At 44.2% G+C, this 16173-nt stretch overlaps 1 protein-coding gene across 2 annotated transcripts in view; it reads right to left on the reverse strand.

Moving 5' to 3' along the window:
* Positions 1-208: 208 nt before the first annotated feature.
* The window catches only part of CD4 (CD4 molecule), a 39171-nt gene continuing 23206 nt past the window's right edge, over positions 209-16173 (reverse strand). The window contains exons 2-10 of one of the 2 annotated variants that reach the window (XM_083420270.1): positions 9975-10078; positions 8985-9146; positions 8738-8878; positions 8344-8601; positions 6107-6406; positions 5044-5277; positions 3795-3916; positions 3619-3686; positions 209-1727 (exon numbers count right to left, since the gene is read on the reverse strand). In XM_083420270.1, the coding sequence (XP_083276396.1) occupies positions 1697-1727; positions 3619-3686; positions 3795-3916; positions 5044-5277; positions 6107-6406; positions 8344-8601; positions 8738-8878; positions 8985-9146; positions 9975-10023 (1365 nt within the window). In that variant the 5' untranslated portion in view covers positions 10024-10078 and the 3' untranslated portion in view covers positions 209-1696. Of the gene's footprint in view, positions 1728-3566; positions 3687-3794; positions 3917-5043; positions 5278-6106; positions 6407-8343; positions 8602-8737; positions 8879-8984; positions 9147-9974; positions 10079-16173 lie in introns of those variants that run through there. The other variant, XM_083420269.1, reaches the window with a different exon arrangement.

The raw sequence follows: 16173 nt of genomic DNA on the forward strand, positions 1-16173 counted from the left end.
CGTGTTTGGGATTATTAAGAAGGGGACTGGATATAAAAAGCAAACACGATAATACTATATTATATAAGGCCACAGTGCTTCCATATTTAGAATATTCTGTTGTCCTGTTTCCATCAGGATGGTGGAGAGTCATTTACCTTATCGGCAGGAGTCTAAGAAGTTGATGCTGTACAGCTTAAGAATAAATGATGACTACAGAGAGACACAATTAAATTTAAAACAATCACACAACAGTATATTAATACATGAATAGCCAGCATATTGTAAATATACAGAATAAGTGAGATAAGAGGTTTATTCAACAGAGGGTCGGTGTCACCATATGTATGTAAACTTCCCTGTTGCAATTAACTGATCCATAGTCACAACTGCTGAGCTGCAGAAGACACGGGTGCACCAGTGCGTGGCTGATCTACTCTGATATCAAAAAATGCTTCTTGAGTAGGTAGCCTTCTCATAGCCCTCCCAGCTGCCATTGGTTTAGCTGCTCTGAAGTCACAGAGCGCCTTGGGTATGTCAATTTTGTTTTTGTTTTGGCAAGCCTACCAAGACAATTCATTTACCTGCTTATACATTTTAAAGAAAAAAATCTGTTCATGTTCTTAAAGGTAAAGGGACCCCTGACAGTTAAGTCCAGTCACAGACGACTCTGGGGTTGTGGCGCTCATCTCACCTTACAGGCCGAGGGAGCCAGCATTTGTCCACAGACAGTTTTTCCGGGTCATGTGGCCAGCATGACAAAGCCGCTACTGGCAAAACCAGAGCAGCGCACGGAAATGCTGTTTACCTTCCCGCCAGAGCAGTACCTATTTACCTACTTGCACTTTGACGTGCTTTTGAACTGCTAGGTTGGCAGGAGCAGGGACTGAGCAACGGGAACTCACCCCGTTGCGGGGATTCGAACCGCCGACCTTCCGATCGGCAAGCCCAAGGCTCAGTGGTTTGTTGATCATTGTTATATATTGCATACAAATACACCACTTAGGGGATTATTTGATTAAGCAGTTCATTAATTTTTCTTCACAAAGTTGGGGGGGGGATGAAACTCGAAGATTTGTGAGCAATTCTAACTAATATGTATAATGTTTGCCTGCACACACCTAGGAATTTTGAATGGCAGCATTGGTGAGGATCAGCTGAACATATCTGAAGCCTTTCACTTTATGTATCTGTCTGTGACGTTAATAATCATTTAGGAGAACATTGCAACAAGATAATCCAAACATGACTCTTACATTCGCCATGTGTGTCTTGAACCTGGAGCTGTGGCAGGAGTGCATGCTGAGATGTGGAACAAAGGAGAAAAAGAACAAAGCAAGGCATTGAAAAACAACAACCCAACGAAGGCAATAGCAATCTAGCATAGAAGGCGCATTTGCCTTTCTTCCAGATGAAATGTTTCCACCCTGATTTGGTTGCATGGAAGCTGCATGATGTTGGCAATTTTTTCCAGTATTCATTCTGATCGGTTTGCACAGAGCCTATACAATTTCAAGCCAAGCAATTGTTACCCTCTACATTCCAGTGCATCACATTCCAGCGCGTCACTTTCCTTCCTGCAAAAAGTCCAGATTTTTAAAAAGAGGATTTTTTTGCACAAAGGCCCAAATCCACTTTAACTGGGCAACCTAAATTTGCTGGTGTGCCAATGAATCCCACCTGCAAAACAGTGACAGCCTACAGGCACCCTCTTGTCTCAAGCGTGGTAGTAATCATTTGCCGGGTCCCTGTAAGAGAAAAAATAAATAGCTCCCTGAGATTTACACCAGGATGTAGCAGGAAAAAACATAGCATGCTGTTAAGACTGGGAAAATGGGGAGGCACATTTGGTTGAGATTTCATGTGGATAAATGCACTTGGCTTTGCAATGTGAGGTGCACAATTTGTACAATGTAGTTCAAAAAAGAGTAAAAGGGAATTGCTGAAGAGTAGTTGATCACCTAGAATCTGATGGAAGTGCCTTGCATTGTCTTCTAATTGTATATGGACACAAGTGACTAAAGGCTTGTCCACACTGGAGTTCACTGTGTTTTTGCAGCCGCTTGCCTTCCCATTTAATCTGTGTAGCTCACATAATCTTACTGTGAAATAACACCAGATTTGGTGCTTGCCCCTTGTAAATTCAGATTTCTCTTATATATGGATAATCTGATAAATTGGGGAAAATTGGGCTCTAAACCACTCCAGCTGGGGTCACAGACTGTTATGTACTGAAGTTCTCACCCTGGGCCAGCAGGGGGATACTGTAGATAGTTTTCACTCAGGTCCACATCAGTTATTTTAGGCGGGAAACCCTGGGTTGTTGTTGCTACAATGTTGACAGCCGGCTGCCTATAAAAGCAGGCCGGCTGAGCTGTTTGCTGTTCAGTTCTGTTCCAGCTTACAAAATAAAGAGCTGCTTTGGAGAAATCGCTGTGTCATCTGCCATGTCTACCCACTATTCAACACAGACAATTTTGTTTTGGTGTTTTGGTGTGGGTGAATCACTTGCCGCTTTCTGCTACTCCCCTTTCTATGCGCACTGCTTCCCTCAATGCTTTCATTTATTTTCTGAGCATGCTTGTAACTATTTGCAGCACTCTTCTGAACTATATCCTCCCCCTTTGACCCTCCAGATTTGCACAAAACCAGAGAAATGCATAAGCAAACCACATAAAAAAATTCTACACTAGATATTGCAAATTAATCTGAAAGGTGCTGAAAATCTACAATTGCTTCCATTTCTTTTATGGCTGTGCTCCCAACTATTTCCAGCACTCCTGAAAGGGGGAGCACATGGGGATAGGCGGGGTGGGCAGCTGCTTCCCACATCACTAAAAATCAATACAAATCTTAGGTTCTGCCTCCCCGCACCGAAAAGTCTGCCCTCCCTAACAAAAATCCTTGCTACACACATGGAGGAGCATACTGTTTTTCACTGTTTTGATCCCTAGGATTTGCACCAAACCAGAAAAGTCAAGGAAATCAGGTCAAATTTTTAAGGTGGTTTGCTTGAACCTTTTTCTAGTTTTGTGCAAAACCAAGATATCAAAAGAAGAAGAAAAATACACCAGATATTGCACAGATATCTGTGAACAAATTAGAAGGCAGACACAAACCCGAAAAGGAGATGCTACTGGAATGACCAGGAGAGGCACAAGTTGCTGCTCCTATACAAATCCAAGTATGTCTGGGTATGGAACACTCCAGTGTAATTTGAATGAGGGGGGAAGTGGATATACAGCTAAATAATGCTCACATGTGGTCAAGCCCTTATTCTCATGTTCATGCAAGCTTTCCTTGGTTTAACTGGTAGACTATTCAAGTAGAACTTCAGTTGATTAATGGGGTAGAGGACAAATTTTAACTGGTGATGCTGAGAGCTTGTTTATCATTTCTGAGGCTATTTTCATTTTGGTCCATTACTGCAAAATGAAACCGCTAAAGGTGGTATTAAAAGAGAAATAACCCTGTTCTCTTTAATCCATCTTGTCTCTTGGTAGAGAATGATAACAAGTGTCATCAGCTGGTCTTGTTGACTCCTAGTCCCCTTTCCCTGAGGAAGACTTGGAAAAATAAGTGACAAAGGGTCCTCCTTTAAGTCAATGCAGGGTATCTGCTGAGTGCTCTGGTACGTACCTATGACATTGACAAGTCTTCTTTTCAAGCAAGTGCTGCCTGGCCTGAGCCAACCTCCTTGCTCTTTGCTGTCAAAAATAAAGCAGAGTTTTAGGTTCTTCCAAGATCTCTTCCACAGACTTCTGTATGTACAAGTATTTCCCCCCCTTTCCATTTATAAGCACATATCCACTCACCCTTTTCTGTTTAACAGTTTTGCAACTGAACACACACACGCCTATGATGATCAACAGCAGCAACATCCCACCAGCTCCAATGTAAGTCAGTGGGAATGAATTGGACACAGTTGAGGCCTCATCTGTGGCAAAAAGGAGAGAGGAGATGAGAGGAGGACACACATATGAAATGGAAATAAATAATATAGGATGGAAACAAATGATACAGGGTGGTAGTCAACAAAGTTTTGCCCAGAGTAGAAATCAATGGACCCAACTTCATCAATTTCAATAGGTCTACCATGAGTAAAACTCACTGTGCTGAAAATTGCCAAAGCCACATGCATCTGATAAAGTATGCTTTGGCCCACGAAAACAAATGCTAAATGTGTTACATCATTAAAGTGAAAAGACCTTGTGGTTTTTGCTGCAATGGGCTGCCGTGGCTACCACTTCTGGAAATCCGCTCCACTTCCCAGTGGGGAGGAGTTGCGGCGGACCGCATGGCCACCCACTCCCCACCTGGGGCGGGGGACTTTGTCCCCCATTGCCTGGGGGATCCCGGCCACGTCAGAGCCTGGCCAGCCAATCTGCTGGCTGGGGGGGGGGGGGCGTGGCCGAGGCCATTTAAACAGAGGAGCGAGCCAGAGGACTTCCTCTTTGGCTCACTTCCTCAATCACCCGCCCTCCCTCCCTATTTTGCAGGTTAGGCAATGGCCTTGCTATGGACTTCGGTTGGTCGCCTTGGTTGTCCGAGGGGCCTGGTAGGAATTTTTCCACTTGGCAAATTGAAACTGGCCACTTGGTTTTCGCCTACCTCGTAGCAATCATCACAACTTTGTTAGGGTTGCAGTTAGGCATTGTTTGACCTTGTGGGGGGGGGGAGGGGAGGTGTGGCCATCACCTGCCCCTCCATGCTTAAGGGTATTCCGTTAAAGGAATCCGGGGGTGTTGATCTAGTCTGAAGCCCGACTGGGGGCTAGGGCCTTGACCCGACCCTGACGGGAACACCAGGGGGAGCTTGAGTTGGTTCACATCGACAGGGCTCCCCCTACCGGTGGCTTACCCTTACTGGACTTCCCGCACAATGGGCCGGAGTCAGATACAGTCAGGTCCAATCAATGCCTAAGCCAGTACTGCTCACATTCTGTAATTTCAAGAAAGTTGTGGCCAAAATTTGCCCAATGACATAAACCTAATATCTGTGTCCTTGTGTGAGTTATTTCCAACGGGGGGGGGGGGGGCTGCAGGGTCTTGACACGCAACATACCCACAAAGTAGATCATGCTGAGCTTCTCTTCGTCCTGTACCATGAGGCTGCACTTCCATTCCCCTGCACTTCTGGTCTCATAACAAAATTTGCCCTCTGGAAGGTGAGTTTCACATTTGGGAGAGTCATGCCTATTATTCCAACACAGCTGAGCCTTAGAAAGGTCAGGAGCAGAGACATGACAGCAGAGGCTCACATTTTCTTTGGAATCCAGTCTAGGGCGGTCAGCAGAAACTGCAGGGAAGACAAGAAAGGAACGTTCACGGGGGTCCCGTTTCCACAAAGCTCAGGAGAGAATGCCAAGCCTCCATGGTGGAGATGCTCATTGCTACAAGAGACACATTCATCTTATGATCTAAGGTTCTAGGCTGCCTGACTCACAAGAAAGGCTTCCGCCCAATGGAGAGGCAAAAACACTTGGATCGACACACAGACTTGAGGTGGTACAGCTCAATTGGCTTTATTTAGAGGGCCACAATGCAGAGGAAGTCAGTGTACACTGTCCATATTTTGGGCACCAGCTTATATCCTGGTTTGGCATATTGTCCTGGGTCCTTTTGCCACCCTCCAAACACACAAGCGGAAGCAATTTTAAGTGTAGCACAAAACGGTACCAAAGCAGCACTCTACTTTGGCCCTGGTTTGCAGTCAATCAGATGAGGTTGTGTTTCTGACCCTTTACTTGTGACCCCGGTTTGGGTGTCAGTTACTCCGTTGGGGGGTGGGGCGGCAGCGAAGGTGGGGTCTGCAGCACAAAACAGCACCAAACCAATCTGGCAGCAAACTGTCTTGGGCTGGGCTGACCAAATCATCAAAACACCCTCTCTACCAGTGCCGTTATTCCAATCCAAATCAGAGCATCCTTTAGTTGCTTCAGAGTTTTTGTTTGTTTTGACCTCACGTCTATTTTTGCCCAAAGTTTTAGGAGTTCCCGGGAATTGTTTCTGTTTTTCAACTAGGAGTTTCACCAGGTCTAGATGGGATAGTTTTTGCAAGTGTGATCTAAGCAGTGTTCTGGTCCTTGTTTACACCATAACACAAAGTGATCGAGACTTATTCTTACCTTTCATCACTACCAAGCGGGTGGTCTTACTCAATTTCCTCCGTGTAAATGCAATACTGCACTTGTGCTCTCCAGCATGCTCAAACTGGACCTTGTCTATCGTTTGCTGAAGTAGGGAACTGTTGAAATTGTTTAAGTCAGCCTCCACAATGGTCTTGTTATCCTTCGTCCATCTTAAAATTGGGTTTCTTAGGATGTTCTTTGGAATATCTTGGAAGTCAATGTTCAATTCACATGAAAGGACAACTGTGGTATTAACAGCTGCGTACATAACAGCTCCATCCAGTGAATTAACAAAACCTGATTTTAAGACAGAAAAAACAGTAATAAATAATTTCCATTTTCCTCAGTAGAATCATAGAATCATAGAGTTGGAAGAGACCACAAGGGCCATCGAGTCCAACCCCCTGCCAAGCAGGAAACACCATCAGAGCACTCCTGACATATGGTTGTCAAGCCTTTGCTTAAAGACCTCCAAAGAAGGAGACTCCACCACACTCCTTGGCAGCAAATTCCACTCTCGAACAGCTCTTACTGTCAGGAAGTTCTTCCTAATGTTTAGGTGGAATCTTCTTTCTTGTAGTTTGGATCCATTGCTCCGTGTCCGCTTCTCTGGAGCAGCAGAAAACAACCTTTCTCCCTCCTCTATGTGACATCCTTTTATATATTTGAACATGGCTATCATATCACCCCTTAACCTCCTCTTCTCCAGGCTAAACATGCCCAGTTCCCCTGGCCGTTCCTCATAAGGCATCGTTTCCAGGCCTTTGACCATTTTGGTTGCCCTCCTCTGGACACGTTCCAGTTTGTCAGTGTCCTTCTTGAACTGTGGTGCCCAGAACTGGACACAGTACTCCAGGTGAGGTCTGACCAGAGCAGAATACAGTGGCACTATTACTTCCCTTGATCTAGATGCTATACTCCTATTGATGCAGCCCAGAATTGCATTGGCTTTTTTAGCTGCCGCGTCACACTGTTGGCTCATGTCAAGTTTGTGGTCAACCAAGACTCCTAGTAAAGAGTAGGGAGAAACTCTCTTCCCCCTGTAGAATTCTAGAAAGGCCTTACTTGTGTACCTATTTCTGGGTTCCCTAAACATAGTAGACTCTGCAAAGAAAAAGCTATGAAAATGGAAAAGGGGCTGCATCATCACCATCAAGTACTCAAAGATCTCTTCTTCAAAGTTTGGCAAATGCACCATTTAAAGTCAAGGGGGCCAGATGGTAACAGAAACTGGCACTGGAGTGATTAAGAAAGACTATTCAAGGGACAATTAAAGTGCTGCTCACAAACAAGAAGCAAGGAACATGCAGGACCAACTTTCCATTAAAGGTACAAGTTTCCTGAAAGGCCTTCAAAACGTTTCACTTGTCCACAGCGGAAAGAGAGGTTATGCAACTGAGTTTTATTGCAAAAAAAAAAAAAAAAACTGTCAAAAGAGAAGAAGTGGGGTGCAGTGGCGTAGTGTGGGGGTGCAGGGGGGGCCGGCCGCACTGGGCGCAACATCGGGGGGGGGGCGCTCGCACTCGCAGCTCTCTGCCCCTACCTGGCTCACTCACTCTCTCTCACTGCAGTGCTGGCTGTGCGAATCCGATCCGAGCCGCCGGGTTGCCGCCCACTGTGGAGGGGAGGGTGCCAGGCGTGCGGTGCGGTGCGGAGAGAGAGCGAGGGACTATCTAGGGGAGGGACAGTGCAGCGGGGGGGGGCGCAAATTACTTGCCTTGCCCCGGGTGCTGAAAACCCACGCTACGCCACTGGTGGGGTGTGCACAGAAAATGATCTGGCAACAGCGTCCTCCGGATTGTCCATAAATATAAGTGATTGAACAAAGGATGGCGATTCCAGCCTTTAACTCGGACGGCCTGGAAGCATCACACAGTCACTACAATATCTTTTACGCTTCTCTTTATAATGTTGTACAACTTGGCAGAATTAACCATGATGCAAAAGACCTCTTCAGGCTGTCCCCATCACTGGGAGTTGGATGGTGACTGTCTGCAGTAGGGAAGCAGGTTTTGTTTTTTTAGGGTAGGCTACTGATGCATTTTATAACCCTGATTTTCTGTTCACGTGGGCTCCCTGCTGCAGATGGCCACCTTCCAACTTGTGGAAGGAAACACATGGGATAGGGATGGGGCACGCTCCTCCCGCTTCCTCCTCCACGTAACATTAATATATTTGTTGTTGTTGGTTCTTCTGCAAGGAAAAGAACTGACGAGGTCTGTGATTTTTCCTACCTATCACTCTGACATCATGGGTGATGCGAAGCCCACTACGACTAATGAAACATTCCCAGGTCCCTTGGTCCTCCTGAGCTTTGAGGTCCTTTATCTGCAGCCTCCGATCTTTATTTTGTAGAGTCCATCGCGCTTTTTTATTCGTTATTTTTGACTTGTTGGGGCCAAACCACTCAACCTGGGTAGACATGTCCGAGGAAGACAGTTCCAGTTGTGTAATGTCACCCTCCAGGAGGTATTCATCTGAAGGTCCTTTTACTATGAAGGGGAGAGAAAGCCTTATTAGGTTAATTGTTTTTACCTGTCCTTCTCCCCAAGCAAGTGCAGGAAGATGGGACAGGGGAAAAGGAGCTAACATTTAACTTTTCTTCTTTCTCCATATCACATCACTCACCGCTCCACAAGTAAAAATTAGTAGTTTCTATTTTCCCATGTGCTTCACATGTATACTGTCCTTCCTTTCCATATCTCATAGTTAAAGAGTAATCCCCGTTATCTGCATTCTTTAACAAGTATGTTGCTGGTGATGGGGAACCTTTGAAAGAAGTGGAGTCACAGAGAGTTAAAGCTTTTTATCAGAGAGCAAAGGTTCTGCCTTCCCTCTTTTAAACCCATAATGAATGGTACAACTGGATTTTTACCTCTTAAAAGTTGTCCACGGTGATATTTAATTATTTCTTCTGATTTATATTTCCAGATCACTGGAACGCTTGGGTTAACTATACCAACTTGGCAAGGAAGGGTAACTTCTTGCCCATAAGTAGCATCTTTGTAATGCTCTTCAGTCACATGAAGCATCACACCTGAAAGATACACAGGCTCAAAAAACACAAAAAGAAAACCACATAGAAAAACAAAAACAGGTCAACAGAATTCTCCCCTCCGCACTGAAGTCTGGGGTTTCCCAGCCCAAAGCTTACAATCTTAACACCATCTTTGGAATTTATAGTACCTTCATTTTCGTATATGCTTACATTTATGTTCTCTTTTTCTTAATATCTTTTATTTAAGTGTTTCTTTATGTCCCTCAAGTGTCACTGGAAAATGCATCAATTTGGATTTAATACTGAGAATTTGATCAACCCCCAGAGTAAATAGGAGTACAAAGGACTGCCACAATAATTCTTCTAATTTCTACAGGAGCTCTTACGCCTGGTTTTAAACCAACGGATTGACCAGATTTGCAGCCAGCATGAAAGCTTGCTTTTGAGTGCTGAAGTCAGCGTTACAGTAGTTCAACGACTGTCAACCATATGGGTCACTCCAAGTCTCTGGAACCACAACAATTACTAAATCTGTTCCTGAAAATCTCTGCTATTTTTGTCCCCCCCCCCCCCAATTTGTTACCAAGAGAAGGCAGCCTTCTGTGAGCAGGAGATATTGATCCCAGCAATCCGGTGCAATATAGTAAAAGGGTGTGCAAGTCTTTTTTGTAGTAACAATGTAGAGCAACAATAAGAACACAGTATGGGCCATGGCAAGGGGTGGAATGGGTCATATGGAAATGGTTCCTATGTGGACCAACACAGCTAGCTCGCTTTGCTTTTTCAGCTCTCATTATATTTCTGGTCAAAGCAAAACATCTGTGTTGGTGACTCTGGCACTATGTGTGCCTACTGAAGAGCACTTACCCAGGTGAAGGACAGAGGAAACAAGAATGCATCTCAAGATCATATCCATCGGTAGAGCTTTCCCCCTGTGTGTCCTGCAGACTCGGTCTTCTGTCTAAGGGATCCTAACAGGGAAAAGTCAGAAATCTTGTATCAGTGAAGTCAGCAGTGGTTTCTTCCCTGAATATATCATACACAATATATAGATAGAAAATAGTCAACTGATTGATAATATGACCTGGTGTGCAGTTAGCCATTTGAAAGCTGATCCTCTCTATCAGAGGGGTCGCGGGTGGCACTGTGGGTTAAACCACAGAGCCTAGGACTTGCCGATCAGAAGGTCGGCGGTTCGAATCCCTGCAATGGGGTGAGCTCCCGTTGCTCGGTCCCTGCTCCTGCCAACCTAGCAGTTCGAAAGCACGTCAAAGTGCAAGTAGATAAATAGGTACCGCACCGGCGGGAAGGTAAATGGCGTTTCCGTGCACTGCTCTGGTTTTGCCAGAAGCGGCTTAGTTATGCTGGCCACGTGACCCGGAAGCTGTACGCCGGCTCCCTCAGCCAATAAAGCGAGATGAGCGCCGCAACCCCAGAGTCGGTCACGACTGGACCTAATGGTCAGGGGTCCCTTTACCTTTACTTTACCTTTACCTCTCTATCAGGTAGTCATTATGGGAGATGTGTGGCTACCACTGATATCTGTTCAGCAAAGTAACTAGGCTGGTGCGACTGGTGTCCCAACACCAGCCTGCAAGATTGTGGTGGAGGTGCAAGATCTGCTGCCGCCAACCGAATAAATTATAATTTAAATATAATTTTCACATTTATTTCATTATGGGGGAAAAACCCAGAATTACCCACATGTAATTAATAAAACAATGCCAAATAGTGAAACCAGACAGATGGCCTTCTTGGTAGCGGCACCCACCCTGCGGAATGCCCTCCCATAAGATGTCAAGGAAATAAGACATCTGAAGGCAGCCCTATTTAGGGAAGTTTTTAATATTTAATGTTGTATTGTTTTTAACACTCAATTGGGAGCCGCCCAGAGTGGCTGGGGGAACTCAGCCAGATGGGTGGGGTATAAATTATTATTATTATTATTATTATTATTATTATTAATCCCATTTGGGTAATTTTGATTTTTGATAATGAAATAAATATGAATGGAATCTTTAAATGTATGCAATTTGCTCACAGTTCTAATGGGACCCCTTTTTTGCTCCCCATTGTTCTAAATTATCATCCCTACACTTCACTGGACCACAGATGCAAGAAATGGTTCTGAGACTCTGTTGCCTTGCTGCCATATTTCATATTGAGGGCTATTTTGTCTTATTTTTAAAAACCAAGGTACTCGGAAGATGAACTGATCAGATTGTATATAGTGGAACAATCTTGCTCATTCTCCCAAAACTCCTCGATAAGCTAATAGTAAATTATTACTGAGAAAATGTGAACCTGACCCAGAGGCCTTTTTGCTGCCAAAATTCAACTTAAGTATTGCAATATTAAAGCGTATTAAATCTGCTTTCGGAAGAGGACCATTACTTTATCCAGTAGTTCCAATACATTCCCCACCTTAAAATCATACCATGGGAAAGGGAAATACTTAGCAGAGCTAACTTCTTTTTCTTTGCAAAGCACTTACAGCCCTGCATTTTCAGACTATGAAATCTAATTTTCTGGAAGAGAGATTTAAGAAAATCCCTAGAGATCAGCACTTTTGCATATGCAGCAACCTCTGGGTAGAGGACATGCAATATGTTATAAGGTAAACTCTATATGTAATACCTAGGCAAAAATATTCAGAGAAATCTTTAGCATTAGCCACATGGTGAGCTGGTTGTCTGCAATCTGTAGCAGGTGACATTGAGCGGAGGAAGGCGCTCCCCTGAGCTAGAGTCATAGAATAATAAACATGTAGAGTTGGAAGGTACCCAAGGGTCATCTAGTCCACCCCCTGCAATACAGGAATCATTTACCCAACATGTGGCTCAAACTCACAACCCTGAGATTAAGAGTCTCAAGCTCTTCCCACTGAGCTAGCCTACAAATAAATTAAATTCCACAAACAACCTCCTCCGCCCCATCTAAAAAAAAGAGAAAACTAACTTTTAACTTGCTTTTTAAATTTCTGATTTGGCACTACAGTGGTATCTCGGGTTAAGTACTTAATTCGTTCCAGAGGTCCTTTCTTAACCTGAAACTGTTCTTTTTTTAAAAAATAATATTTTATTAAGATTTTCACAAAGTAACAAAAAAGACAAACAAACAAAAAAGAAAAATATCAAAAAAATACAAAGAATAGTAACAATTAAAAACAATTCCATCTTTCAGAACATATCTTACATTAGCTTGTTTCTCGGACTTCCCCACACCTTCCCCCTTTGTATTCTAGTTCGATTGTTTGTTCAGCAAATCCTTTCCCTCTTTACTTTTATCATAATTTTGGTCTTAATTTTTTTAACTTTACCTTTCCCTCTATTGACATTCCATTTTTTCCTAATCTTTCAAACATTATTGCTAAAAACCCCTTAGCCTCAATCCAACATCATTCCATCATTCATTAATTTTACAGTGTTTCTGTAGATAGTCTAACCTGAAACTGTTCTTAACCTGAAGCACCACTTTAGCTAATGGGGGCCTCCTGATGCTGCCGTGCTCTGGTTTGCCAGAAGCGGCTTAGTCATGCTGGCCACATGACCTGAAAGCTGTACGCCAGCTCCCTCGGCCAATAAAGCGAGATGAGCGCCGCAACCCCAGAGTCGGCCACGACTGGACCTAATGGTCAGGGGTCCCTTTACCTTTAGAATCATAGAATCATAGAATCATAGAGTTGGAAGAGACCACAAGGGTCATCGAGTCCAACCCCCTGCCAAGCAGGAAACACCATCAGAGCACTCCTGACATATGGTTGTCAAGCCTCTGCTTAAAGACCTCCAAAGAAGGAGACTCCACCACACTCCTTGGCAGCAAATTCCACTGTCGAACAGCTCTTACTGTCAGGAAGTTCTTCCTAATGTTTAGGTGGAATCTTCTTTCTTGTAGTTTGGATCCATTGCTCCGTGTCCGCTTCTCTGGAGCAGCAGAAAACAACCTTTCTCCCTCCTCTATGTGACATCCTTTTATATATTTGAACATGGCTATCATATCACCCCTTAACCTCCTCTTCTCCAGGCTAAACATGCCCAGCTCCCTTAGCCGATCCTCATAAGGCATTGTTTCCAGGCCTTTGACCATTTTGGTTGCCCTCCTCTGTACACGTTCTAGTTTGTCAGTGTCCTTCTTGAACTGTGGTGCCCAGAACTGGACACAGTACTCCAGGTGAGGTCTGACCAGAGCAGAATACAGTGGCACTATAACTTCCCTTGATCTAGATGCTATACTCCTATTGATGCAGCCCAGAATTGCATTGGCTTTTTTAGCTGCCGCGTCACACTGTTGGCTCATGTTAAGTTTGTGGTCAACCAAGACTCCTAGATCCTTTTCACATGTACTGCTCTCAAGCCAGGTGTCACCCATCTTGTATTTGTGCCTCTCATTTTTTTTGCCCAAGTGCAATACTTTACATTTCTCCCTGTTAAAATTCATCTTGTTTGTTTTGGCCCAGTTCTCTAATCTGTCAAGGTCGTTTTGAAGTGTGATCCTGTCTTCTGGGGTGTTAGCCACCCCTCCCAGTTTGGTGTCATCTGCAAATTTGATCAGGATGCCCTTGAGTCCATCATCCAAGTCGTTGATAAAGATGTTGAATAAGACCGGGCCCAAGACAGAACCCTGTGGCACCCCACTAGTCACTCTTCTCCAGGATGAAGAGGAACCATTGATGAGCACCCTTTGGGTCCGGTCAGTCAGCCAGTTACAAATCCACTGGGTGGTAGCATAGTCAAGACCGCATTTTACCAGCTTCTTTACAAGAATATCATGGGGCACCTTGTCAAATGCCTTGCTGAAATCAAGGTAGACTACATCCACTGCGTTCCCTTCATCTACCAGGCTTGTAATTCTGTCAAAAAATGAGATCAGGTTAGTCTGACATGACTTATTTTTCAGAAATCCATGCTGACTATTGGTGATCACAGCATTCCTTTCTAGGTGCTCACAGATTGTTTGCTTAATGATCTGCTCCAGAATCTTCCCTGGTATTGATGTTAGACTGACTGGGCGGTAATTATTTGGGTCCTCTCTTTTCCCCTTTTTGAAAATAGGGACAACATTTGCCCTCCTCCAGTCTGCCGGGACTTCGCCTGTTCTCCAGGAATTCTCAAAGATGACTGCCAGTGGTTCTGAGATCACATCTGCCAGTTCTTTTAATACTCTTGGATGCAGTTCATCTGGCCCTGGAGACTTGAATACATCTAAACTAGCCAAGTATTCTTGTACTATCTCCTTAGTTATTCTGGGCTGTGTTTCCTCTGCTGAATCATTTCCTCCAAATTCTTCAGGTCGGGCATTGTTTTCTTTATCGGAGAAGACTGAGGCAAAGAAGGCATTGAGGAGTTCAGCCCTTTCTGTGTCCCCTGTTTGCATTTCACCATCTTCTCCTCTGAGTGACCCCACTGTTTCTTTGTTCTTCCTTTTGCTACGAACATACCCATAAAAGCCTTTTTTGTTGCTTTTAACCTCTCTAGCAAGCCTGAGTTCATTCTGTGCTTTAGCTTTTCTGACTTTGTGTCTACACGTGCTGGCTATTTGTTTGAATTCCTCTTTGGTGGTTTCCCCCCTTTTCCATTTTTTGTACACATCCTTTTTTAATCTTAACTCAGTTAAAAGTTCTTTAGATAGCCACCCTGGCTTCTTTAGGCACCTTCCATGTTTCCGTCTCATTGGTATTGCCTGAAGTTGTGCTTTTACTATCTCCCTCTTAACAAACTCCCAGCCATCATGAACTCCCTTTCCTTTTAGTATTACTGTCCATGGGATCTCACCCAGCACTTCCCTAAGTTTTATGAAGTCGGCTTTCTTAAAGTCAAGAAATTGAGTCCTAGTATGCTTGGCTGCTCCTTTCCGTTGTATAGTAAACTTCAGAAGAGCATGATCACTTGCGCCTAATGATCCTTCCACTTCTACCCCATTAACCAGGTCATCGACATTGGTTAGGACCAGATCTAAAATGGCTGTTCCTCTTGTTGCTTCTCCCACTTTCTGGACAATGAAGTTGTCTGCAAGGCCAGTGAGGAATCTGTTTGACCTTATGCTCTTGGCTGAGTTTGACATCCAACAAATATCTGGATAATTGAAGTCCCCCATTACTACTATCTCCCTTCCTTTTGCATGCTTGGCCATCTGTTCCAGGAAGGCATCATCTATGTCCTCCGTTTGGCTTGGGGATCTATAGTAAACTCCCACAATGAGGTCACTATTATTCTTCTCTCCCTTAATTTTGACCCAAATGCTCTCACTTTGGCTTTGAGGTTCTAAATCTTGGATCTCTTCACAGGTATACACATCCCTGACATATAACGCCACTCCTCCTCCTTTCTTGTCTGGTCTGTTTCTCTGAAATAGATTGTATCCCTCCATTTTTACATTCCAATCGTGGGACTTATCCCACCAGGTTTCAGTGATGCCTATTATGTCATATTTAGTTTGCTGTACCAAGAGCTCAAGCTCATCTTGTTTATTTCCCATGCTTTGTGCATTAGTGTACAGACATTGAAGTCCATTAGTCATTCCCCCATGTCTCTTATTTAAGGATTTTTTCCTCCCACCACTAGGTCTGCTTGCTGTTTGCTCCATTTGGTCTATGACATTTGGATGATCATCTTCATCAATTAATAGACTCCTACCTTCAGGAGCACTGTCTCCCTCCCCCACATTAGTCAGTTTAAAGCCCTCCTGATGAGGTTTCTGAGTTTTTTGGCAAAAACATTCCTCCCAACCGTTGTGAGGTGCAGCCCATCGCTTGCCAGAAGTCCATCCTCAAGAAACTGCAGTCCGTGATCTAAGAATCCAAACCGTTCCTGTTTACACCATTTGCGAAGCCAGCTGTTTACTTCCACTATTTTCCTCTCTCTCCCTGGGCCACGTCGTTCAACTGGGAGGACAGATGAGATGACGATTTGTGCATTTAATTGCTTCAATTTCCTGCCCAGAGCCTCGTAGTCTCTTTTGATCTTCTGGAGGCTATTGCTTGCAGTGTCATTGGTTCCCACATGAACCAAGAGGAAGGGGTATTTGTCAGTGGGTTTTATGATTCCTTGCAGTCGTTCAGTTACATCTT

This window comes from Podarcis tiliguerta, assembly GCF_965153285.1.
Source record: "Podarcis tiliguerta genome assembly, chromosome: 17".
Classification (NCBI taxonomy): domain Eukaryota; kingdom Metazoa; phylum Chordata; class Lepidosauria; order Squamata; family Lacertidae; genus Podarcis; species Podarcis tiliguerta.